The 27,155-nt window shown below is 43.1% G+C and overlaps 1 protein-coding gene across 1 annotated transcript in view; it reads left to right on the top strand.

The window, feature by feature from the left end:
* The window catches only part of LOC122944747 (prolyl endopeptidase FAP-like), a 160,225-nt gene extending 139,804 nt beyond the window's left edge, over nt 1–20,421 (top strand). Inside the window, exons 22-26 of the mRNA XM_044303335.1 lie at nt 11,508–11,607; nt 13,837–13,901; nt 15,308–15,380; nt 15,660–15,733; nt 20,093–20,421. Of these exons, the coding sequence (XP_044159270.1) occupies nt 11,508–11,607; nt 13,837–13,901; nt 15,308–15,380; nt 15,660–15,733; nt 20,093–20,191 (411 nt within the window). The 3' untranslated portion in view covers nt 20,192–20,421. The remainder of the gene's footprint in view (nt 1–11,507; nt 11,608–13,836; nt 13,902–15,307; nt 15,381–15,659; nt 15,734–20,092) is intronic.
* Nucleotides 20,422–27,155: the final 6,734 nt, after the last annotated feature.

A 27,155-nucleotide genomic window follows, 5' to 3' on the forward strand; every position in this document is an offset into this window, starting at 1 on the left:
AATTTAAATCCCTCTAAATCTCTCGTTACCCACCGCTGTACTGTTGTTGCTGGGCAAGATATTTAGTGTCCGTCAAAGCACATTTTTTGTTCTGGGTTGAAGTACAATTCCCAATTTAGCAATTTCATAATTTAGTGGTTTCTGCTATATCAGAGCTATTTGAAATCTATCCCTAAAAGGGTATATAATATTGAAGGTGCACATAGGGTCATTCAGAATAACTTCACACACACCGCTACTGTGTATTTCCAAGTCTAATTCTGTCACTAAATCCATACCGGTGACCCAGCGCCTAAATACTAGGCCTCAAATTTAAATCCCTCTAAATCTCTCGTTACCCACCGCTGTACTGTTGTTGCTGGGCAAGATATTTAGTGTCCGTCAAAGCACATTTTTGTTCTGGGTTGAAGTACAATTCCCAATTTAGCAATTTCATAATTTAGTGGTTTCTGCTATATCAGAGCTATTTGAAATCTATCCCTAAAAGGGTATATAATATTGAAGGTGCACATAGGGTCATTCAGAATAACTTCACACACACGCTTCTGTGCATTTCCAAGTCTAATTCTGTCACTAAATCCATACCGGTGACCCAGCGCCTAAATACTAGGCCTCAAATTTAAATCCCTCTAAATCTCTCGTTACCCACCGCTGTACTGTTGTTGCTGGGCAAGATATTTAGTGTCCGTCAAAGCACATTTTTGTTCTGGGTTGAAGTACAATTCCCAATTTAGCAATTTCATAATTTAGTGGTTTCTGCTATATCAGAGCTATTTGAAATCTATCCCTAAAAGGGTATATAATATTGAAGGTGCACATAGGGTCATTCAGAATAACTTCACACACACCCGCTACTGTGTATTTCCAAGTCTAATTCTGTCACTAAATCCATACCGGTGACCCAGCGCCTAAATACTAGGCCTCAAATTTAATTCCCTCTAAATCTCTCGTTACCCACCGCTGTACTGTTGTTGCTGGGCAAGATATTTAGTGTCCGTCAAAGCACATTTTTTGTTCTGGGTTGAAGTACAATTCCCAATTTAGCAATTTCATAATTTAGTGGTTTCTGCTATATCAGAGCTATTTGAAATCTATCCCTAAAAGGGTATATAATATTGAAGGTGCACATAGGGTCATTCAGAATAACTTCACACACACCCGCTACTGTGTATTTCCAAGTCTAATTCTGTCACTAAATCCATACCGGTGACCCAGCGCCTAAATACTAGGCCTCAAATTTAAATCCCTCTAAATCTCTCGTTACCCACCGCTGTACTGTTGTTGCTGGGCAAGATATTTAGTGTCCGTCAAAGCACATTTTTTGTTCTGGGTTGAAGTACAATTCCCAATTTAGCAATTTCATAATTTAGTGGTTTCTGCTATATCAGAGCTATTTGAAATCTATCCCTAAAAGGGTATATAATATTGAAGGTGCACATAGGGTCATTCAGAATAACTTCACACACACGCTTCTGTGCATTTCCAAGTCTAATTCTGTCACTAAATCCATACCGGTGACCCAGCGCCTAAATACTAGGCCTCAAATTTAAATCCCTCTAAATCTCTCGTTACCCACCGCTGTACTGTTGTTGCTGGGCAAGATATTTAGTGTCCGTCAAAGCACATTTTTTGTTCTGGGTTGAAGTACAATTCCCAATTTAGCAATTTCATAATTTAGTGGTTTCTGCTATATCAGAGCTATTTGAAATCTATCCCTAAAAGGGTATATAATATTGAAGGTGCACATAGGGTCATTCAGAATAACTTCACACACACGCTTCTGTGCATTTCCAAGTCTAATTCTGTCACTAAATCCATACCGGTGACCCAGCGCCTAAATACTAGGCCTCAAATTTAAATCCCTCTAAATCTCTCGTTACCCACCGCTGTACTGTTGTTGCTGGGCAAGATATTTAGTGTCCGTCAAAGCACATTTTTTGTTCTGGGTTGAAGTACAATTCCCAATTTAGCAATTTCATAATTTAGTGGTTTCTGCTATATCAGAGCTATTTGAAATCTATCCCTAAAAGGGTATATAATATTGAAGGTGCACATAGGGTCATTCAGAATAACTTCACACACACCCGCTACTGTGTATTTCCAAGTCTAATTCTGTCACTAAATCCATACCGGTGACCCAGCGCCTAAATACTAGGCCTCAAATTTAAATCCCTCTAAATCTCTCGTTACCCACCGCTGTACTGTTGTTGCTGGGCAAGATATTTAGTGTCCGTCAAAGCACATTTTTTGTTCTGGGTTGAAGTACAATTCCCAATTTAGCAATTTCATAATTTAGTGGTTTCTGCTATATCAGAGCTATTTGAAATCTATCCCTAAAAGGGTATATAATATTGAAGGTGCACATAGGGTCATTCAGAATAACTTCACACACACGCTTCTGTGCATTTCCAAGTCTAATTCTGTCACTAAATCCATACCGGTGACCCAGCGCCTAAATACTAGGCCTCAAATTTAAATCCCTCTAAATCTCTCGTTACCCACCGCTGTACTGTTGTTGCTGGGCAAGATATTTAGTGTCCGTCAAAGCACATTTTTTGTTCTGGGTTGAAGTACAATTCCCAATTTAGCAATTTCATAATTTAGTGGTTTCTGCTATATCAGAGCTATTTGAAATCTATCCCTAAAAGGGTATATAATATTGAAGGTGCACATAGGGTCATTCAGAATAACTTCACACACACGCTTCTGTGCATTTCCAAGTCTAATTCTGTCACTAAATCCATACCGGTGACCCAGCGCCTAAATACTAGGCCTCAAATTTAAATCCCTCTAAATCTCTCGTTACCCACCGCTGTACTGTTGTTGCTGGGCAAGATATTTAGTGTCCGTCAAAGCACATTTTTTGTTCTGGGTTGAAGTACAATTCCCAATTTAGCAATTTCATAATTTAGTGGTTTCTGCTATATCAGAGCTATTTGAAATCTATCCCTAAAAGGGTATATAATATTGAAGGTGCACATAGGGTCATTCAGAATAACTTCACACACACGCTTCTGTGCATTTCCAAGTCTAATTCTGTCACTAAATCCATACCGGTGACCCAGCGCCTAAATACTAGGCCTCAAATTTAAATCCCTCTAAATCTCTCGTTACCCACCGCTGTACTGTTGTTGCTGGGCAAGATATTTAGTGTCCGTCAAAGCACATTTTTTGTTCTGGGTTGAAGTACAATTCCCAATTTAGCAATTTCATAATTTAGTGGTTTCTGCTATATCAGAGCTATTTGAAATCTATCCCTAAAAGGGTATATAATATTGAAGGTGCACATAGGGTCATTCAGAATAACTTCACACACACGCTTCTGTGCATTTCCAAGTCTAATTCTGTCACTAAATCCATACCGGTCACCCAGCGCCTAAATACTAGGCCTCAAATTTATATCCCGCTGAATTTGAATACAATACATTGGGCCAAATAATATATTTGTTGTTGTGGTGAACCATAACAATGAGAAAAACATCTAGTAAGGGACGCGGACGTGGACATGGTCGTGGTGGTGTTAGTGGACCCTCTGGTGCTGGGAGAGGACGTGGCCGTTCTGCCACATCCACACGTCCTAGTGTACCAACTACCTCAGGTCCCAGTAGCCGCCAGAATTTACAGCGATATATGGTGGGGCCCAATGCCGTTCTAAGGATGGTAAGGCCTGAGCAGGTACAGGCATTAGTCAATTGGGTGGCCGACAGTGGATCCAGCACGTTCACATTATCTCCCACCCAGTCTTCTGCAGAAAGCGCACAGATGGCGCCTGAAAACCAACCCCATCAGTCTGTCACATCACCCCCATGCATACCAGGGAAACTGTCTCAGCCTCAAGTTATGCAGCAGTCTCTTATGCTGTTTGAAGACTCCGCTGGCAGGGTTTCCCAAGGGCATCCACCTAGCCCTTCCCCAGCGGTGAAAGACATAGAATGCACTGACGCACAACCACTTATGTTTCCTGATGATGAGGACATGGGAATACCACCTCAGCATGTCTCTGATGATGACGAAACACAGGTGCCAACTGCTGCGTCTTTCTGCAGTGTGCAGACTGAACAGGAGGTCAGGGATCAAGACTGGGTGGAAGACGATGCAGGGGACGATGAGGTCCTAGACCCCACATGGAATGAAGGTCGTGCCACTGACTTTCACAGTTCGGAGGAAGAGGCAGTGGTGAGACCGAGCCAACAGCGTAGCAAAAGAGGGAGCAGTGGGCAAAAGCAGAACACCCGCCGCCAAGAGACTCCGCCTGCTACTGACCGCCGCCATCTGGGACCGAGCACCCCAAAGGCAGCTTCAAGGAGTTCCCTGGCATGGCACTTCTTCAAACAATGTGCTGACGACAAGACCCGAGTGGTTTGCACGCTGTGCCATCAGAGCCTGAAGCGAGGCATTAACGTTCTGAACCTGAGCACAACCTGCATGACCAGGCACCTGCATGCAAAGCATGAACTGCAGTGGAGTAAACACCTTAAAACCAAGGAAGTCACTCAGGCTCCCCCTGCTACCTCTTCTGCTGCTGCCGCCTCGGCCTATTCTGCTGCTGCCGCCTCGGCCTCTTCCTCCGCCTCTGGAGGAACGTTGGCACCTGCCGCCCAGCAAACAGGGGATGTACCACCAACACCACCACCACCACCTCCGTCACCAAGCGTCTCAACCATGTCACACGCCAGCGTTCAGCTCTCCATCTCACAAACATTTGATAGAAAGCGTAAATTCCCACCTAGCCACCCTCGATCCCTGGCCCTGAATGCCAGCATTTCTAAACTACTGGCCTATGAAATGCTGTCATTTAGGCTGGTGGACACAGACAGCTTCAAACAGCTCATGTCGCTTGCTGTCCCACAGTATGTTGTTCCCAGCCGGCACTACTTCTCCAAGAGAGCCGTGCCTTCCCTGCACAACCAAGTATCCCATAAAATCAAGTGTGCACTGCGCAACGCCATCTGTGGCAAGGTCCACCTAACCACAGATACGTGGACCAGTAAGCACGGCCAGGGACGCTATATCTCCCTAACTGCACACTGGGTAAATGTAGTGGCAGCTGGGCCCCAGGCGGAGAGCTGTTTGGCGCACGTCCTTCCGCCGCCAAGGATCGCAGGGCAACATTCTTTGCCTCCTGTTGCCACCTCCTCCTTCTCGGCTTCCTCCTCCTCTTCTTCCACCTGCTCATCCAGTCAGCCACACACCTTCACCACCAACTTCAGCACAGCCCGGGGTAAACGTCAGCAGGCCATTCTGAAACTCATATGTTTGGGGGACAGGCCCCACACCGCACAGGAGTTGTGGCGGGGTATTGAACAACAGACCGACGAGTGGTTGCTGCCGGTGAGCCTCAAGCCCGGCCTGGTGGTGTGTGATAATGGGCGAAATCTCGTTGCAGCTCTGGGACTAGCCAATTTGACGCACATCCCTTGCTTGGCGCATGTGCTGAATTTGGTGGTGCAGAAGTTCATTCACAACTACCCCGACATGTCAGAGCTGCTGCATAAAGTGCGGGCCGTCTGTTCGCGCTTCCGGCGTTCACATCCTGCTGCTGCTCGCCTGTCTGCGCTACAGCGTAACTTCGGCCTTCCCGCTCACCGCCTCATATGCGACGTGCCCACCAGGTGGAACTCCACCTTGCACATGCTGGACAGACTGTGCGAGCAGCAGCAGGCCATAGTGGAGTTTCAGCTGCAGCACGCACGGGTCAGTCGCACTACAGAACAGCACCACTTCACCACCAATGACTGGGCCTCCATGCGAGACCTGTGTGCCCTGTTGCGCTGTTTCGAGTACTCCACCAACATGGCCAGTGGCGATGACACCGTTATCAGCGTTACAATACCACTTCTATGTCTCCTTGAGAAAACACTTAGGGCGATGATGGAAGAGGAGGTGGCCCAGGAGGAGGAGGAGGAGGAGGAGGAAGAGGGGTCATTTTTAGCACTTTCAGGCCAGTCTCTTCGAAGTGACTCAGAGGGAGGTTTTTGGCAACAGCAGAGGCCAGGTACAAATGTGGCCAGCCAGGGCCCACTACTGGAGGACGAGGAGGACGAGGATGAGGAGGAGGTGGAGGAGGATGAGGATGAAGCATGGTCACAGCGGGGTGGCACCCAACGCAGCTCGGGTCCATCACTGGTGCGTGGCTGGGGGGAAAGGCAGGACGATGACGATACGCCTCCCACAGAGGACAGCTTGTCCTTATCCCTGGGCAGCCTGGCACACATGAGCGACTACATGCTGCAGTGCCTGCGCAACGACAGCAGAGTTGCCCACATTTTAACCTGTGCGGACTACTGGGTTGCCACCCTGCTGGATCCACGCTACAAAGACAATGTGCCCACCTTACTTCCTGCACTGGAGCGTGATAGGAAGATGCGCGAGTACAAGCGCACGTTGGTAGACGCGCTACTGAGAGCATTCCCAAATGTCACAGGGGAACAAGTGGAAGCCCAAGGCCAAGGCAGAGGAGGAGCAAGAGGTCGCCAAGGCAGCTGTGTCACGGCCAGCTCCTCTGAGGGCAGGGTTAGCATGGCAGAGATGTGGAAAACTTTTGTCAACACGCCACAGCTAACTGCACCACCACCTGATACGCAACGTGTTAGCAGGAGGCAACATTTCACTAACATGGTGGAACAGTACGTGTGCACACCCCTCCACGTACTGACTGATGGTTCGGCCCCATTCAACTTCTGGGTCTCTAAATTGTCCACGTGGCCAGAGCTAGCCTTTTATGCCTTGGAGGTGCTGGCCTGCCCGGCAGCCAGCGTTTTGTCTGAACGTGTATTCAGCACGGCAGGGGGCGTCATTACAGACAAACGCAGCCGCCTGTCTACAGCCAATGTGGACAAGCTGACGTTCATAAAAATGAACCAGGCATGGATCCCACAGGACCTGTCCGTCCCTTGTCCAGATTAGACATTAACTACCTCCCCATAACCATATATTATTGGACTCCAGGGCACTTCCTCATTCAATCCTATTTTTATTTTCATTTTACCATTATATTGCGATGCTACCCAAAGTTGAATGAACCTCTCCTCTGCCTGTGTGCTAGGCCTAAATATATGCCAATGGACTGTTGCAGTGGTGGCTGACATGAAGCCTGATTCTCTGCTATGACATGCAGACTAATTCTCTGCTGACATGAAGCCAGATTGTCTGTTACGGGACCTCTCTCCTCTGCCTGGGTGCTGGGCCTAAATTTATGACAATGGACTGTTGCAGTGGTGGCTGACGTGAAGCCTGATTCTCTGCTATGACATGCAGACTGATTCTCTGCTGACATGAAGCCAGATCCTCTGTTACGGGACCTCTCTCCTCTGCCTGGGTGCTGGGCCTAAATTTATGACAATGGACTGTTGCAGTGGTGGCTGACGTGAAGCCTGATTCTCTGCTATGACATGCAGACTGATTCTCTGCTGTCATGAAGCCAGATTGTCTGTTACGGGACCTCTCTGCTCTGCCTGTGTGCTAGGCCTAAATATATGCCAATGGACTGTTGCAGTGGTGGGTGACGTGAAGCCTGATTCTCTGCTATGATATGAAGACTGATTCTCTGCTGACATGAAGCCAGATTGTCTGTTACGGGACCTTTCTCCTCTGCCTGGGTTCTGGGCCTAAATTTATGAAAATTGACTCTTACAGTGGTGGGTGACGTGAAGCCTGATTCTCTGCTATGATATGAAGACTGATTCTCTGCTGACATGAAGCCAGATTGTCTGTTACGGGACCTTTCTCCTCTGCCTGGGTTCTGGGCCTAAATTTATGAAAATTGACTCTTACAGTGGTGGGTGACGTGAAGCCTGATTCTCTGCTATGATATGAAGACTGATTCTCTGCTGACATGAAGCCAGATTGTCTGTTACGGGACCTTTCTCCTCTGCCTGGGTTCTGGGCCTAAATTTATGAAAATTGACTCTTACAGTGGTGGGTGACGTGAAGCCTGATTCTCTGCTATGATATGAAGACTGATTCTCTGCTGACATGAAGCCAGATTGTCTGTTACGGGACCTTTCTCCTCTGCCTGGGTTCTGGGCCTAAATTTATGAAAATTGACTCTTACAGTGGTGGGTGACGTGAAGCCTGATTCTCTGCTATGATATGAAGACTGATTCTCTGCTGACATGAAGCCAGATTGTCTGTTACGGGACCTTTCTCCTCTGCCTGGGTTCTGGGCCTAAATTTATGAAAATTGACTCTTACAGTGGTGGGTGACGTGAAGCCTGATTCTCTGCTATGATATGAAGACTGATTCTCTGCTGACATGAAGCCAGATTGTCTGTTACGGGACCTTTCTCCTCTGCCTGGGTTCTGGGCCTAAATTTATGAAAATTGACTCTTACAGTGGTGGGTGACGTGAAGCCTGATTCTCTGCTATGATATGAAGACTGATTCTCTGCTGACATGAAGCCAGATTCTCTGTTACGGGACCTCCCTCCTCTGCCTGGGTGCTGGGCCTAAATATATGCCAATGGACTGTTGCAGTGGTGGCTGACGTGAAGCCTCATTCTCTGCTATGACATGCAGACTAATTCTCTGCTGACATGAAGACAGATTCTCTGTTACGGGACCTCCCTCCTCTGCCTGGGTGCTGGGCCTAAATATATGCCAATGGACTGTTGCAGTGGTGGCTGACGTGAAGCCTCATTCTCTGCTATGACATGCAGACTAATTCTCTGCTGACATGAAGACAGATTCTCTGTTACGGGACCTCCCTCCTCTGCCTGGGTGCTGGGCCTAAATATATGCCAATGGACTGTTGCAGTGGTGGCTGACGTGAAGCCTCATTCTCTGCTATGACATGCAGACTAATTCTCTGCTGACATGAAGACAGATTCTCTGTTACGGGACCTCCCTCCTCTGCCTGGGTGCTGGGCCTAAATATATGCCAATGGACTGTTGCAGTGGTGGCTGACGTGAAGCCTCATTCTCTGCTATGACATGCAGACTGATTCTCTGCTGACATGAAGACAGATTCTCTGTTACGGGACCTCTCTCCTCTGCCTGGGTGCCGGGGCCTAAATATCTGAGAATGGACTGTTCCAGTGGTGGGTGACGGGAAGCCAGATTCTCTGCTATGGAACCTCTCTCCAATTGATTTTGGTTAATTTTTATTTATTTAATTTTTATTTTAATTCATTTCCCTATCCACATTTGTTTGCAGGGGATTTACCTACATGTTGCTGCCTTTTGCAGCCCTCTAGCTCTTTCCTGGGCTGTTTTACAGCCTTTTTAGTGCCGAAAAGTTCGGGTCCCCATTGACTTCAATGGGGTTCGGGTTCGGGACGAAGTTCGGATCGGGTTCGGATCCCGAACCCGAACATTTCCGGGATGTTCGGCCGAACTTCTCGAACCCGAACATCCAGGTGTTCGCTCAACTCTACTTGTAACAGTCTTCCCTATCAGTCTTGCCAGTTCTGTCAGAAACCTCATTAACTATCTTTTATGGCTCTTTTCCAATTTCCATTTGGAGTTCCCCACTGGAATTATATCCAGCGAAAAAACTAAGGGAAGTCAATAGTTGAAGCATCAATTTTCAGTGTCTAGAGGTGAAGCTAAATCATGTTTCTCTGTGTCAACTGTTCCACATTTGAGTGGAAGAGTAAAAGATCAGGTAGTATACCAGGCATAACATTCTTTTTGATACCAGTAGGTGTGGAACTAATGATTTAAAGTAGCTCTCCCACAAAATGTTTTATTCTCTTCCTGTTAGAAAGATCCATGATGTAAATTGTAGTAAAGGTAATTTTATTTTATTTTTTTACCAGTGACTGTGTTTGTGAGTTATAATCTCCCTTCTAATCCTCAGCCATGTGACCAACACTCCGCCTCTCCCACTGACACAAAACAGTTACTTCTCTATTCATTCCTATGAGACTGACATTGAGGCTCCCATAGGAATACATCGAAAAACTGGCTTCCTGTCAACATATAAGATGCTGTGTTATTTGGAAAGCAGAGGACCAGAAGCGAGGTTATAACTCATAAATACAGTCTCTGTTGAGAAGACTAGCCTCACTACAGGTTACATCATGTAACTTTGTAACAGGTCAGAGAATAAACATTTTTGTGGGAGTGCTTCTTTGAGAAGACAAACGCTGTCCTGTAAGTATATATGGACATCATTGAGGGTGGGTTCCACATTTGGAAACCCCCCTATATAAATTAGAACGTAGGGGCACATTTATTAAGACCTGCCTGAAACAGGTGTAGAAAATGGTAAATGAGACGGGCCTACCAGCCTGTCTCCTTCCCTGCCCACGCCATGCCCACAATTTTAGACCTGTCGTAAGCTGGGAGAAGTTGCAGATTGTGGCGGTACTAAGATGTTGGGACAAACCCTGATGGATAGATTTTTAAAGTTGTTATCTGTGAAGACAAAAACATTTAATTTCTCTTGAAAATGTATGTGGAACTTTTCATAAATACAGATGTCAATGATAGATTGGACCCATGCACAACTGAAGCAGACATTACTTCTTAGGGGCAACATACACTCACCTAAAGAATTATTAGGAACATCATACTAATATGGTGTTGGACCCCCTTTTGCCTTCAGAACTGCCTGATAGCATTCTTTAGACATGTTGGCCCATATTGATAGGATAGCATCTTGCAAATGATGGAGATTTGAGGGATGCACATCCAGGGCATGAAGCTCCCGTTCCACCACATCCCAAAGATGCTCTATTGGGTTGAGATCTGGTGACTGTGGGGGCCATTTTAGTACAGTGAACTCATTGTCATGTTCAAGAAACCAATTTGAAATGATTCGAGCTTTGTGACATGGTGCATTATCCTGCTGGAAGTAGCCATCAGAGGATGGGTACATGGTGGTCATGAAGGGATGGACATGGTCAGAAACAATGCTCAGGTAGCCCGTGGCATTTAAACGATGGCCAATTGGCACTAAGGGGCCTAAAGTGTGCCCAGAAAACATCCCCCACACCATTACACCACCACCACCAGCCTGCACAGTGGTAACAAGGCATGATGGATACATGTTCTCATTCTGTTTACGCCAAATTCGGACTCTACCATTTGAATGTCTCAACAGAAATCGAGACTCATCAGACCAGGCAACATTTTTCCAGTCTTCAACAGTCCAATTTTGGTGAGCTCGTGCAAATTGTAGCCTCTTTTTCCTATTTGTAGTGGAGATGAGTGGTACCCGGTGGGGTCTTCTGCTGTTGTAGCCCACCTTTCTTTCCCATTCTGACATTCAGTTTGGAGTTCAGGAGATTGTCTTGACCAGGACCACAACCCTACATGCATTGAAGCAACTGCCATGTGATTGGTTGACTAGATAATCGCATTAATGAGAAATAGAACAGGTGTTCCTAATAATTCTTTAGGTGAGTGTATATCATATGAATCATCCTTCAAATTCACCTGAAAGAAGTCTTTTTCTGACATTCCTTCTAATAAAAAACTTTATTTGCTTCACAAACTTTTCCATTTCATACAGGACATTCCATCATTGTTACTAACTGTTCTGTTATTCTTTTAATCCTCAGTCATATGGTGGTTATGTAACATCCATGGTCCTTGGCCAAGGTACAGGCATTTTTAAATGTGGGATGGCTGTTGCTCCTGTTTCTAATTGGGAATATTATGGTAAGTTACACATTATGCGATATACAAATCACCTATAAAATCCATTTATCTCTTGTATGTATCATGTCATTCTAAGAGGCTTTGTCATGAATGCAGCACCATGCATGTACTTATATCGTACAGGTATTCATCCTACCACCTTAAGTAAAGTAGACAGCAGTTTTGGCCGTTGCTACAATGTTTTTGGAGTTGTTAGTTAAAAGGACTTTTATTCTTAAAGGGCTAATTGACTTTAGAGAATGCCTATATAGTCTTTTAAATATTAGCTAATCAGATAGTGTTCTGCTACTGGACCCAGCAATCAGCAGTGATCTGCAGGAAAGTTCTTACGTGACATCAAGGAGGTATCGGTACCATATGCTCTCGAGTGAGAGATGCTCTTTGTAGATGTTCTCCACTTTAGCAAATTGACAAAGGTTTAAAGTTAACAACAAATTAAGTCAGAATATTCTCATAAAGTGTATACTTAGGGGTCTAAACCATATAGGTCATTTCTAAAGGGTTTTTAAGCATCTTATACCACTTGTTTTCATGGTTTCCTGTAAACTTGGCTGTAGGCCAAATGGAGTCAAAACCTCTGTTAGTTGACTTAACTTCTTTGATAGAGCAGAAAAACTGCATCTCTACCTGCACTATATACAGTAATGCCACATGACAGTTTAAAATCAGTGCAAATACTCCAAAAGCGAGAAAGCACTCCAACTTTGCGGTAAGTTAATTTATTCATCCAACCAAGTGGAGCAGTGTATTATGTAGCCATAACATATAGCAGCAATGTTTGGGGCCACAGAAGATAAAAAGCACTTTTTCAAGCTCTACTCTGGTGCACGTGTCTAATGCCGGTGTGAAGCTGTCTCATCTTTCAGGTGTTTGTACTTTTTTGCCCTGATGGTGGGAAGGAGACAGTAGACGAGCATCCACTGAAAACCATAGCATCTGGAGTGTGTTGTTGTCACCTGGTATGGTCCAAAATTACTAGCGGTTGAGCTTGTCTGTTTTTGGGTGAATACATTTTTTGGGTTGTTTTTTCCCCTAGCTTGTTCTAGATTGGCAACTCTGAATGTACCGGACAGCTGCTCATATCTGACATCTTTATAGGATTTAATATGTGGGATAGGAAAAAATAAATGTTCATGTAAAAATAAGTAGTTTCCAACTTTACTTCCCAGTCGAGGTTCTGTTGGCAACTACTGAACCCATGTATGGACACTGCTTAGTTTATGTCTATTAATCTTCTTATATCTTCTTATATATATTATTTGTTATTTATTAGTGTTGTAAGTCATTTATTCTGATTGCCTGATTGGAGTCGGGAAGGAATTTTTTCCCCCTTAAGTGGGGAAAATTGCTTGTACCTCACAGAGTTTTTTTTTTGCCTTCCTCTGGATCAACTTGCAGGATAACAGGCCGAACTGGATGGACAAATGTCTTTTTTTCGGCCTTATATACTATGTTACTATATTACTATGTATTAGGTATGTAGGTTTGATAATGGCAACTTACCTTAAAGGGATATAACAGTAACAAGTTATCTCCTATTCGCTGAATAGGGAATAACTTTTAGATAGATAGGAGTCTGACCACTGGGCTCCCCACTGATCATGAGAAGGAGGGTCCATATTAATCCACATGAATGGAGTGGTGGTCAAGCATGCACTGATGCCCTCCCATTCATCTCTGTGAGGCTTCTGGAGATAGCTGAGTATGGCACTCAGATATATCTCACAGTCCCATAGAGATTAAGTAGAAAGGCAGGGTGAATGCTTGACCACCACTCCATTCAAATTAGGGGGACAAATTACCCTCTTTTCATCTAGCAGTTATCCCCTATTTAGTAGATAGGGGATACATTGCTGAAACTGAATAACCCTTTAGGGGAACCAAATGGCAATGTGGAACATTTTGACCAACTATTGTTTGACAGTTTTGTTGGCCTATTGTCTACTAAAAATGTGATCTGTCAGGTTGGATTTTTCAGCTATCATTTGCCACTTTGTTCAAGTCTTTTTATATTTTCTACACCTTCTCCATTATCCGCCAGTTTAGTCTGGCATGCTGATGGTTGGGTTGTTCGTATGGATGATCCAACAGAAGATTTGTTTAGCCACATTCTGTCTGATCACAATCTTATGCATATGGCTGGATTTATCATGCAATTATACCTACTCTGTATTCAGAAATGTAAGGTTTTCTAAGTTCTTCTCACTGCTAACTGCTGATTTATTACAGCATCCATCTATACAGAGAGATACATGGGGCTTCCAACAAATTCAGACAACCTTCAAAATTATCAGGTATCACTGAACACAAGGCTTAGGTTATGAGCTTGTGTCATCCTAAATTAATTAAAATATTGTCTATATTATGCCTGCATGTTCTGCTTCATGTATCATACGTACGTACCAGTGGTCAACAGCTTTTGTAACTTCCTGATGGCTTGACCAGCGGAATTGTGAAAGTGAAATAAAAGATAGATGACAGAGATGTTCAAAATAACATATATGCATAGTACATCTTTAAAAAAGATTGATGGTATGCTAAAGAAAGAGATCACTGAACGTAGAGACCACAGGGATCAGTAGTGAGAACAGGGATGGGACTACTACACTACTTACTCTACTTTTTAATTGGAGTTTTGATCTTTTGGACGAATGTATAAGCTGCACGTGGCCAATAAGTAGATGCATACTTTTCAAACCTCCTGCCACTCCTCCACAGACGGCTCCGTGGTCACACTTGATATGTGACCATGGTACCCAGCCACCTCTGAAGCGATGTTGAACCTCACCACTATGGCCACTGAGATGGGTTTGTGTCTATCTTTTATTTCTTACCATATGGAGCTTTTACGGGAGTCTTCCAAGAGGTCTTAGAACCCATTTAAAGCTTGTTTCAGAGAAGCTATTTGTTTTGCAATATGAACAGAGGTGGTGACAACAGTGCTCCATAGATGTCAGCCAAGCACTAGGGTCACACGTTCTGCATAAAAATAATGGAAGATAGGTTTGTTGAATTTTAAATATAACGTAAAGGAGTATTCTGATAATAGCAGGTGATATGCTAGATCAATAGGGGTCCCAGTGCTAGAAACCCCACAATCTTCAGAGCAGGGGTTCTGTGCCCCCCATTTGAATAGATTGGAGGTTGAGCGTGTGCCCTGCTCCTTCATTCAGAGTGCTGTGCTCAGCCATCTTCGTCAGTCCCATATACTTTGAATTGAGTGGCAGTGCATATGCTCAGCTGCCACGCTATTCAAATAGAGGAAACAAGACCTCAATTTTGGTGAACCAAAGGGGCCCCAACGGCTGGAACCCTACTGATCTAACCATTATCAGCTATCCAGTGCTTAGGAAAAAAAAATATTACTGGAATGTCCCTTTAACTCTATAATTTTGACAGGAAAATTAGACATCTGGATTTAGATATCTCAGTAACTGTTTCCTTTTAGCTTTATCTGGTCACAGCTGTATTCCATTTTTAATCTTGCTGCATGCAAAATAGTTGTCCAAAATCAATGAATTGGCTTTGTCTGTGGAAAAATTGGAAAGTTCTAAAGTTTCCAAAGGCAAATTAAACTGTAGACAGAAAGGTAATTTTATAGACTTGCATAAGAGATAATGCCATCGCCAAACACAAGCCTTTTTATATTAGTTGTGCATCAGAAATCACGTCTAATGAATTACTTCTCCTTCCTTTTCAGAATTCAACTGTGATGTCCAGGGCAGAGAATTTCAGGAAAGTGGATTACTTACTCATTCACGGAACAGCAGATGGTAGGTGCCATCAAGGGCCAATCTGCAGGGTAAACAGCAAGGTAGAATCAGAGAATAACTTTGTTTGATTAGCTATAAGCACACTACTTAGTTTCTGATAGACAACGGTGACATAAAAGTGTTTGTCTTATACCGGTTCTCAAGCTGAGATGATGCTATCATTTTATCAATAGGAAGTGAAGACCATCATCTCACCCTAATGCATCATGGCTAAACTTTCAAATATTTTTCCATTTTTCAGATATGGTCAAATGTATTTGATTGTGTGTTTCCTCTTAGATAATGTACACTTCCAGCAAGCCGCTCAGATTTCCAAAGCTTTAGTTGATGCCCAAGTGGATTTTGAAGCAATGGTAAATTTCTATATTTCATAGTATTTGATAACAATGTTTTTAATGTATTGCGTGCTAGCAACTGATCATATATTGTATCGGATGCCTAATTTAGACAGGAGATCAGTTATGAGCCATCTAGCGCAATTGACAGCCCCAATAGTAGGTGGTATCCATTCATCTAAATAAGAGGCGGCCAATGCATCTACGATGGGGCCTCTATGGGCCTAGCCAAAGCTGTCCGCATCCCTTATTTTAATGCACATCACCTCGTAGGCACTAAGATACATGCAAACATGTTATATTTTGAACATTTCTCAATGCATTGTTGCTTTACTTAATAAGGTTCTTAGCACAGATTTTGATCAAATTTTGTGAGCCTACCTGTCATGGCAGGTAGGCTCACAAAATTTGATCAAAATCTGTGCTAAGAACCTTATTGTAGGGTGGCTACATTAATCAGTGTACCTGTACAACAGGAGACTTACCTTTCTCTTGTGCCCAGAGGCATAGCTAAAGGCCCATGGACCCTGGTGCAAGAGTTCAGCTTGGGCCCCCCTTCCCTTAGTGCTTTGTAACTAGGGGCAGTGAAACACTTTGCCTTCGTGCTGCCTGAGACAAAAATTGAAATGACACCCCCAATGCCAAATTCTTGACCTAATCTCCAGCCAAAGGTGTAACTTGACCAGCATTCACTTTCTATAATACCAATGCCTTCTCTACAAGGGTCTTTGGGCCCCCTCAGGCCCCTGCTACCTCTGCACCTCCTATAGCCAGTGTCAGACTGGGGTGCCTAGGGTCCACTAGTGGAAATGATTTTGGGGGCTCACCCTAGAGCTGGAGATATTACTTGCTCATTTTTCAGTGTCATGCACATGAATGTATGCATTTTATCACACAATACAGTAAGCTAAACAGAACAGTATTGTGCACTGCACTATATCAAATTGTTTCTCATTAAGCAACTCATTTAGTAACTGTGTCTGTTATTTACAGTCAGTAGTTTGGACAGCCGTCACACGTGGACATTCCATGTCCTAGATGAACCACCCAGTCCCCCAGCCTGCCTAAACAATATCCAAAGTGAAGGAAATGTTTCCTGGCATATTTAAAAGGATAAGTTTATTGAAGTGATCGCAGTAGCGCCACAGCCTCCTCACAGCTCACCAAGCACAGCTGCCGTACATTGTATAGCGGCTGTGCTTGGTATCATGCTTAGCCCCATTCACTGCTATAGGGCTGAGCTGCGCCTAGGCCACTTGGTCAATGAATGTGACGTCACATGGCCTAGGAAAAGCACAGAGAAGGGCACAGGGCTCACAGGGCACCGGTGCCTTCTCAAACAGCTGATTGGCGAGTGTCCCGGGTGTCAGACCCCCACCGATCAGATACTAATGACCTATCTACAGGATAGGTCATCAGTTATAATATCTCAGAAGAACCCTTCAAATATATATGGTACATTGTGAGTTGGATATTTAAAGATGGCGCCCACTCGCAAGCGCAGCAGGTGCTATAGGCGCTAAGTGCTTGACACCGAGGGCTAATGTATGCAATTTACAATAACGTCAGTCACACACTTTTAACTCCTCATATGCCATGGTGAAATGTGACTACAACATCTGGGAGCTTAAAAACCTAGTGGGGATCGGGATACCTAGATGGTGCTCGGTTTTTTTGAATGATCCAAGTATACCCAGTCTAATGATATTGAATTGGAGTCTATGTCAGAAGAAATCTAATAATTTCTTGTTCAAATTCCCTAGGGGAATTATTAAAAAGTGTAAAAAAAAAAAAAAAAAGTTTAAAGAGAATTGAATAAAAAGTCAGAAAACAGTCGTACACACTCAAACACGGTATCAATAAAAACTACGGTAGATTGTCCGGCAAAAAATGAGCTCTAACACAGCTCCATAGACATAAAAACCAAAAGGTTATTGATGCTAACATGGCAATGCAAAGAAAAAAAATTGTTTTTTCAAAGTTTTTTATTATTAATTCTAAGCATATGTGGTATAGATGTAATCATACTGATCCAGAGAATGAAAGTAACAAGTCAGTTTTACCACAAACAAAACTCATAAAACTGTAGAGGAACTTTTTTTTTTTCTTTATTAATTCTACGTCATTTAAAAAAAAATCCATTTCCCACTACATTGCATGCAACCATAAATGGTGCCGTTGAAAGGTACAACTAATCCCGCAAAAAAAAAAAAAGCTGTCATACAGCTATGTGAACGGAAAAATAAAAGTTATGGCTCTGGGAGGGCTAGGAGTAAAAAAAACTATGAAAAAAATGGAAAATGGCCCTGTCCTGATGGGGTTAAGCCCACAACTGTCCCAAAACAGACAGCAGTGTCCTTTCATGGCCTAGCTCCATTTAATGCAGCATATATAGCAGCAGAAGCCACAGCAGTTTCTATTATGTTATACATGGTGTGAATAGGCCTAGGAGTTTGGCATTTAGTAGTGAGTAAAACTACAACTCTCAGCAGGTCCTGAAGGTCTGCATCTGACAGGGCATGCTGGGAGTTGTAATTTTCAGAGAGGGGAACAGTAAAAACATGAGCATTTTTTTTTATCAGTAAATACTTTTTCTTCCATTACTTTAGGGACTTGGGGACTGGCCTGGCTGGACACACAGCCTCCTGCTTCTCTTCTCCTGCCCTGTCATCACATTCTCCCACACTGAAATCCCGCTCTCTGCTCAGTCTCTGGAACACGGGCAGGTGCCAGGAGAGCTCTCTCTACCGTGCAGTGTCAGCTGGATGACGGATGCACGTAGTGAGAGCAGAGGTCAGGAGGCGGGGGCCCACAGATGAGTAAGATCGGCTCTGCAGCACTGTGCCAGCTATACAAGAGGACAAGCAGCTGGATGACAGGGCATGATCATCTGGCTGCTTGCTACATACACACTGTGCCTATAGTAAATGCTGGCAGCTGGGGTTGCTGCTGACTAGTAAAGGCAGACAGGCAAGGGGCCCACCGAGGATTTCACCGGCTCCCCGGTGGGCCAGTCAGAGCCTGCCTATAGCTATGCTCCTGCTTGTGCCGAGGCCTACAAAATGAACTCCGGATAGGTTGGAAGGAACCAACTTTATTCTATACTGAATAAAAACACCCTTGAACAGGCAGGAGGAGGGCACAGCCAAAATAGAGGTAGACACTGCCTCAAGCGAAGAAGTTATCATTTCTTAACAAATTGAAATTAATAAATTTTCCAGGAGGCTGCTGACTTTGTCTTTTGCATAATTTTCCACAGGCTATGCAGTCATAGAAATGAATGGTGCCACAGCACGACTCACAAGTTTGACCCCAGAATTGTAAAAAATCCAACAAGTTTGGATTTTTGCCATTTCTGAGGTCACGGCTGCAGCAAAATTGCAAGTCACAGTGCAAACTCATTGATTTCTATGGATGCACTGCTACACTACGAACCTAAGATTGCTGTGTAGGCCCAGCCTAAGAACCAGGACATAGCTGTCCAAGAGCTGGTCCTGGAAAATTCCTAATCTTCTAGGTATACCAGACATGTATAAATTACATCACAGTCAACACATAGGAAATTATATACTATAAGGTCCAACCTCTGCCATCAAACATGATGAGGCAGCCACAAAACATTTACTCAAATATAAACCATATGCTCAGTACCGAGCAGACGGAAGTTACAGTATACATTTATGATCAAAAATTATATGAAGTAATAAGTTACATGCTTGCTAAATGAGTTCCACATATTTATGTCATATTATAGACCTTTTTGTATAGCAGTGACATTTTAAAGTTAATCATGGCACCAGGGAAGTTCCCAAACCATGGGATCCAATCAGTATACATATGTATGTGTTTTACAGGGTTAGGGCCTCCAGCACTGGAATTCTAGACAGTAGGAACGGGTTTGTTTCTCTTACCAAACCTAAACTTCATTGTGTCAAACACAGATCTAGATATACTACACATTACAAGCAGTACATGGGCCGAAACAAGCGGCAGTGATTGGGAAAGAGACCATTTGTCCACTCATTGCGTGTATTTACATAAAGCAATCATCTCCTCTGTATAAGGACAAATGATCATTACTACGATCATTTATACCCGTATGGTTTCATTGTATGTCTCCAGCATATCACTGTTTACACAAAGCAATGTGCTGCCGACAGACGCTGATTTTATGTTTATTTCATGTTCACATTCCCTGACAAACGAGCGTTGGCAACACATTTATACAGGACAGTTAGTGGGAGCGAACACTTGCACAAATGTTCTGGCCTGATAATCTGCCCTTACTTTCCTGTGTTATCATCTGTGTTTCATATCTGAGTGAAATATTTGTAATATATTTCTTTATTTAACGTTTTTTATTTTATTTATTTCCAGTGGTACACCGACAAGGATCATTCAATCGCTGGATCGGGAAGGAAGCATCTATACAATCACATGACTCACTTTCTTAAGAAATGCTTTTCTCTATCATGAGACATAGTCATTGACCTCCCAGTATATTATATTTTTGAATTTAATTAATTTTGATAAATGAAAATTCACTGTATGAACCAATCTTCAGGACGGATTCACTGCGTCAAATTTGTTTGTTATGTATGGCTTTTCCAATTGTCTTACACCATAGACCTCAGTTATTACCATCATGTATATAGTCAAAAAACAACTATTTCTGCTAAATAAACTATAGAAACTGTATTGTGAAATGATGGGCGATGTCATCATTAATACAGTTGAAAAGCACCCATCACAGGTTTACATCTGTTTGCTGCCCTGGCAGTGCTGAGACTTATCCTTTTACGACCTCAGTAGAACTTCTTCAAAAACTGTTTCTTAAAAAGCAAATCTGCCTACCTGTTAGGCACCATTGACTTCTGGAAACCATCTGTCAACAACTAGGAACCAGCATGTGTTATTTATCATAAGTGCCAAGCAATTTTCCAGCCCAGTCATTAGGACTTAAGAATACCATAGAACATTTGTTGTAAGTGGCTCTTTTTGGGGACAGAAAGTATCGTTGACAGTATGAACACTTCTAACATTGTGCAAAGTGTAGAAAAAGTGCAACCTAATGTATTTCGGAAGTTTAGAAAGCAAAGAATCTAAATTTCAAAGGTAACCTCTGAAGGAAATGTGACTTGTCAAAGAAGTGATTTCACATGAAGAGGGAGAAAATGCTCTACAGATATTGCTTCAAATCCAGTGCAGATCTGCAATGAACCAATGGCAAAAGGGTAGCAAAGGGCAAAACCCACAGTGAAAATATGTCATAGTAAATATACTACAAAGAATCTACAGCATGTCTGCTGCATCTTGATAGGGTTTTGTACTGTAGTTTGCTTCAGCTTTTTAGTGCATAATCTGCACCCAAAATCTGCTACATCCAAACGTGGCCTTGCAGATAAGCTTCTACTTCTATACAACAACTGTACAGAAATCTCCTAATATTGATGTCTGCAAAGTGTTACCTGGTAAAAAAAAAATTTCAGGAGTAATCCCAAAGACTCTCCGAGATTTTTAATCGATAAATGTCCATAAAAAATCATTGACATAGATCACTAACTATCAGTCTTTATAAAATTCAGTTGACATTCTCCTGGTGAGCACTGATTTGTTCACTTAGAGGGCTTTTCTAGGATTACCTAGGAATGATTCATACTTACCTGCTCCCCGCTGCCCTGGCCCTGTGCATTGGCTCCTGTATGTCCATACGGTCCCTAGCTTGTTTACTTCCTCCCAGGAATAGGCATAGTCTCCCTCTCCAGCTCAACCAACCATTGGCTTCAGTGACAATGTGTCTCTTGTGGCAAACCACTCCCATGGCAAACCAGTGTCAATTTGCATATAGGGCTTCAATTTGCATATAAAGCTTCATAAAAACTAGGGGCAACATCAACAAAAAATACTGGAATACTCAAGGGGCCATCGGAAATTATGTAAAGTGCATAGTTTTTGATTTGTAAACGCATGACAGGTCCTCTTTAATGTTAGAAGAGTATGGGGACAGGTGAGCTGTACTACAAAAATATTGTGTTGGTTGGCTAATAGAAGCCAAAAAAACAATGCTGTGGATTGTATTCATGGGGCACTCCACTGTCTCATTGTACCCCTCTCAGCAGTAATAAAAGGGCTGTTATGGGTTCCCAGGTGGTCCTGCAAACCCATCTTAATTATGCATAACTTGCCTGTAGAAGAAAATTTGTAATACAAATACTGTCCCGAAGTTGAATGGATTTGCCGCTTCAGAACCCAGTCATTCCTGACACTCTACTGAAACTCCTGCTTCGATCCGGATGTGATATGGATGGGGTCAAAACTATACAGGCTCTCTGGCTCATACACAAACTCCTGAATCAACCTCAACATGACATCCATGGCAGTGCTTTGAAGACAACGTAGATCGCCTATTGTAAAGGAAGTAGGCACCAGAAATACAAAGCGCCATTATTGTATTATAGAAAGAACTGGTAACTTCAGTGCTCCTGCTAAAGTGAATGGGGTGGGGTATTAATATAAAAGTAGTGGACAGCCCCTTTAACATTTATTTCCACCCAATGCCAGAAACAATGTCTTAAGTTGAAATAATGTTGTTCATGTGCCAATCCCTTTAAAGCGGTTCTCCAGCCATTTAACTTGACCTCTGGATAGGTCATTAGTATCCGATCGGTGGGGGTATAGGACCCAAACCACCGCCGATCAGCTGTTTTAAAAGGCCCCAGTGTTCCTGTGAGCACCGTACATTGTATAGTGGCTGTTCTTGGTATCTCTCTCAGCCTCATTCACTTCTATGGGGCTGAGCTGCACCTAGGCCAAGTGACCGATGAACGTGTTATCATTGGCCTGAGAGATGGCCGCACCGCTACTGAGAGCGCTGCTGCCTTCTCAAACAGCTGATCGGCGGGGGTGCCGGGTTTGGACCCCAAATGATCACAAACTGATGACCTGTTCTGAGGATAGGTCATCAGTTGTAAAGCCTTGGAAAACCCCTTTCAAGGGGTTGTCCAGGTTCAGAGCTGAACCCGGACATACCCATATTTTCACCCAGACAGCCCTCTGATATTAGCATCAGGGCATTTTATGCTCCGATGCTCTCCCTTGGGTAAGTACTATGTAAAAGAGCATCCCTCCACAGGTGATTGCAAACTACTAATTAAGTTAAATGGTTGGAGAACCCCTAATATAAATGCCAATACAACAGGAGCATCTACTGGTTCATCTATATGGGGAGTTGGACTGTGATAAGCAATTATTTTCATAAAAAAGGGTATGATTATCATCGCTGATAGAAGAAATGTGGACCGAGTGGATGTACAGTATATTATCAGTATGGAATTTATTGTATCACACAAGGTCTTAGCTTATGCTGTAGACTGTGATAAAGTATAGATGGTTCATTATGTTTACTTGTATCATCAATTACTCATAGTGACAGCGGCATGAATAATGGCATAACACTGCCTGGCTGTTTGGATGTACCCGTAGTACTGTGCGTCATCAGATGCATCTTATTTCAGTTCATTTGAGACAAGCTCACAACATACACCTTGAGTCCTGTCAATGCACATAATAATCAAAGTAACAATTTCTTACTTTATGTGCTGAAGATACCAATATGACCCAATAACAAATTTGTACTTTGCTCATGTTAAATCAATGAAGCATTTCTGTGTACATTAAAGGCATATAAAACCGAGACACAGATAAATAATGAATAATTGTGAAAAATGCAGTTTACTATATACAGTAGCAAAATGTAGTTGTTTTACAGTATTTTCTCCTGTTTTATGCAAATGCAGCATGGTAGATCCATAGCTTGGGCCAAATGAAAACACTGCTCCTGCACCCTGTCTTGCAAAAGTACCTGAAGATCTACCAGTGGGCCCAGATTCTGACACAAGACTGGATGTTTTTAACAGAGCCTCAAGACAATCCTAACTTTTAAAACAATCACTTTCTTGTGGGTTGCTTTACAAAAAAAAACCTATGCAATATTATTGCTGATATGTCCTGTGTACAACGGTGGTTTAACAGGATGATTTCTTTTACAGTAATACAGTTGAAAAAATACATAAGTCCATCAAATTCAACTAAGAGATAGGTGGGAATCCATCAGGTCCTGCAAACCCTAATAGGCTCAATACACTCCTGCCCAATAACTTCTTTGTTGTTGAGATGGACACAGAGGTTTGTCTCGTGGTCTAATACATGTCAATTTATAGAACTATTCTCTACTATAAGAAGCAATTCTAAAGGAGAATACAGTGGCTCCTGGAATGTATCATACCACAGACTGTGGGGTGCCTAAAGGTCTGCAACTTTGGAACTTCATGTGGTGCCAACAAAATCTTGCTAAGTTACTCAAGCCTGAGGCAGAGAACAGTGATGTCATATATTCATTAGAGATTATGACCCAAGATAAGGGCAATATTGTAGACACACAGGGTCCCTAATGTCTGTGGGGCCACTCTGCCACCACAGCACATGCCAGTGGTGCAAGCATAATAATGAGTGGAGTGGTGGAGGTTGTGGCTGCAGCAGTTATTCACAGTAGTAATCCTCACACGGATGTTCCCTCTGACCAAGTTGTAACAGGAGAGTGCACCCTTTCTTTCCTTGGGGCACACCCAGATGTTGGGGCTCCTTTCTGGTGGTAGTTGGGGTGCCCTTGGTGTTGCTAGTGCTGTATGGGTGCAAGGCAGGAGGTGCAGGTGCTATGGCCTGCCAATGGTGCTGGAGTCAGTGACCAGGCCAGTTGCAGAAAATAAACAGTCTCTCTTTACTAAAGTGTAGAATCAGAATTGCAGTACATTCGATGGTATCAAAACATAGTTCCAAACAACTCATAGTGCAAATAGCGATGTATGGATATAAGTAGAGATAAGTGAAGTTTTAAAAAATTTGGTCGCTTTTGCAGAATTTCTCCCCAAAAATTTGCTTTGTTGCAAACTAATTTGTCACAAAGCGCGTTAAATCAGGTCTATCCCGGCCCAAAGTTAAACTTTAGGGGAAGTGTATCTCTGTGTACATCACTGTGCATTGCAGCAACATGGATACCTATTCCTATCTGGTAGCAAAACAGTTACTGTGCATCAGAATTACATGCAGGTCACATTTACAGTATGGACGTGTGCATCATTGTGCAGGCAACCAACATTTCTAGCTAACACCTAGATAAACCAAAAGAAAAGCATACAGCAGCCTTCAGTAAAGCAAAAAATAAAATAAAAATGCTGCCCTCCCCTGCAGGTCTCCCAATGACTTTTAGTGGAACAAAATAAGGCGTATAGCAGAAGAAATTAAGTTTAAATGGCACAGCAGATGAACTAGATAAACATGCCTATATTTTAGACCTCCTGTTGACAATGAGTCTGATGCATGGTAAGTCTATGTATAACAGAACAGATTAAGAATGAATAGCACAACAGGTAAACAAGATGAACAAGGCGATTACACTGAGCCTGCACGATCCATGCACTATCCCTGCAGTCTACCTATACTCTCCCTACAATGTCTAAAAACTCTCCCTACAATGTCTAAAAACTCTCCCTATGATCTCCCTACATTGTCTCTGCACTGTCCCTATCCAAAATTCTACAATTAAAGGCTTTCTAAAACACTGTCTCTAGCACTTGCCACATCTATCCCTATGCTCAGTTCACAGTGGAATGGCGATGAGCACTGGGGATTAGGCTTTTATATTGCTTTGACATCACAAGGGATGGCTATCTGCTGATTGGTTGGCTGCATGGCATTATGGGTCATATCAAGTTCCCGTGCTTCTTACTTTAATCTATTAATTACCATATAGTGTGAGGAAATTAGAATTTTTCCTGAAAATTGTGTCAAAGTGAATTTGTTTCACTTTGGTTCGCTCAACACTACAAACCGGATTCCAAAAAAGTTGGGACACTAAACAAATTGTGAATAAAAACTGAATGCAATGATGTGGAGATGGCAAATGTCAATATTTTATTTGTAATAGAACGTAGATGACAGATCAAACGTTTAATCCGAGTAAATGTATCATTTTAAAGGAAAAATACGTTGATTCAAATTTTCACGGTGTCAACAAATCCCCAAAAAGTTGGGACAAGTAGCAATAAGAGGCTGGAAAAAGTAAATTTGAGCATAACGAAGAGCTGGAAGACCAATTAACACTAATTAGGTCAATTGGCAACATGATTGGGTATAAAAAGAGCTTCTCAGAGCGGCAGTGTCTCTCAGAAGCCAAGATGGGTAGAGGATCACCAATTCCCACAATGTTGCGCAGAAAGATAGTGGAGCAATATCAGAAAGGTGTTACCCAGCGAAAAATTGCAAAGACTTTGCATCTCTCATCATCAACTGTGCATAACATCATCCGAAGATTCTGAGAATCTGGAACAATCTCTGTGCGTAAGGGTCAAGGCCGTAAAACCATACTGGATGCCCGTGATCTCCGGGCCCTTAAACGACACTGCGCCACAAACAGGAATGCTACTGTATAGGAAATCACAGAATGGGCTCAGGAATACTTCCAGAAACCATTGTCAGTGACCACAATCCACCGTGCCATCCGCCGTTGCCAGCTGAAACTCTACAGTGCAAAGAAGAAGCCATTTCTAAGCAAGATCCACAAGCTCAGGCGTTTTCACTGGGCCAGGGATCATTTACAATGGAGTGTGGCAAAATGGAAGACTGTTCTGTGGTCAGACGAGTCACGATTCAAAGTTCTTTTTGGAAATCTGGGACGCCATGTCATCCGGACCAAAGAGGACAAGGACAACCCAAGTTGTTATCAACGCTCAGTTCAGAGGCCTGCATCTCTGATGGTCTGGGGTTGCATGAGTGCGTGTGGCATGGGCAGCTTGCATGTCTGGAAAGGCACCATCAATGCAGAAAAATATATTCAGGTTCTAGAACAACATCTGCTCCCATCCAGACGTCATCTCTTTCAGGGAAGACCCTGCATTTTTCAACAAGATAATGCCAGACCACATTCTGCATCAATCACAACATCATGGCTGCGTAGGAGAAGGATCCGGGAACTGAAATGGCCAGTCTGCCGTCCAGATCTTTCACCTATAGAGAACATTTGGCGCATCATAAAGAGGAAGGTGCAACAAAGAAGGCCCAAGACGATTGAACAGTTAGAGGCCTGTATTAGACAAGAATGGGAGAGCATTCCTATTCCTAAACTTGAGAAACTGGTCTCCTCGGTCCCCAGACGTCTGTTGAGTGCTGTAAGAAGAAGGGGAGATGCCACACAGTGGTGAAAATGGCCTTGTCCCAACTTTTTGGGATTTGTTGACACCATGAAATTCTGATTCAACATATTTTTCCCTTAAAATGGTACATTTTCTCAGTTTAAACTTTTGTTCCGTGATTTATGTTCTATTCTGAATAAAATATTAGAAGTTGGCATCTCCACATCATTGCATTCAGTATTTATTCACAATTG

Source organism: Bufo gargarizans, chromosome 8, assembly GCF_014858855.1.
Source record: "Bufo gargarizans isolate SCDJY-AF-19 chromosome 8, ASM1485885v1, whole genome shotgun sequence".
NCBI lineage: Eukaryota > Metazoa > Chordata > Amphibia > Anura > Bufonidae > Bufo > Bufo gargarizans.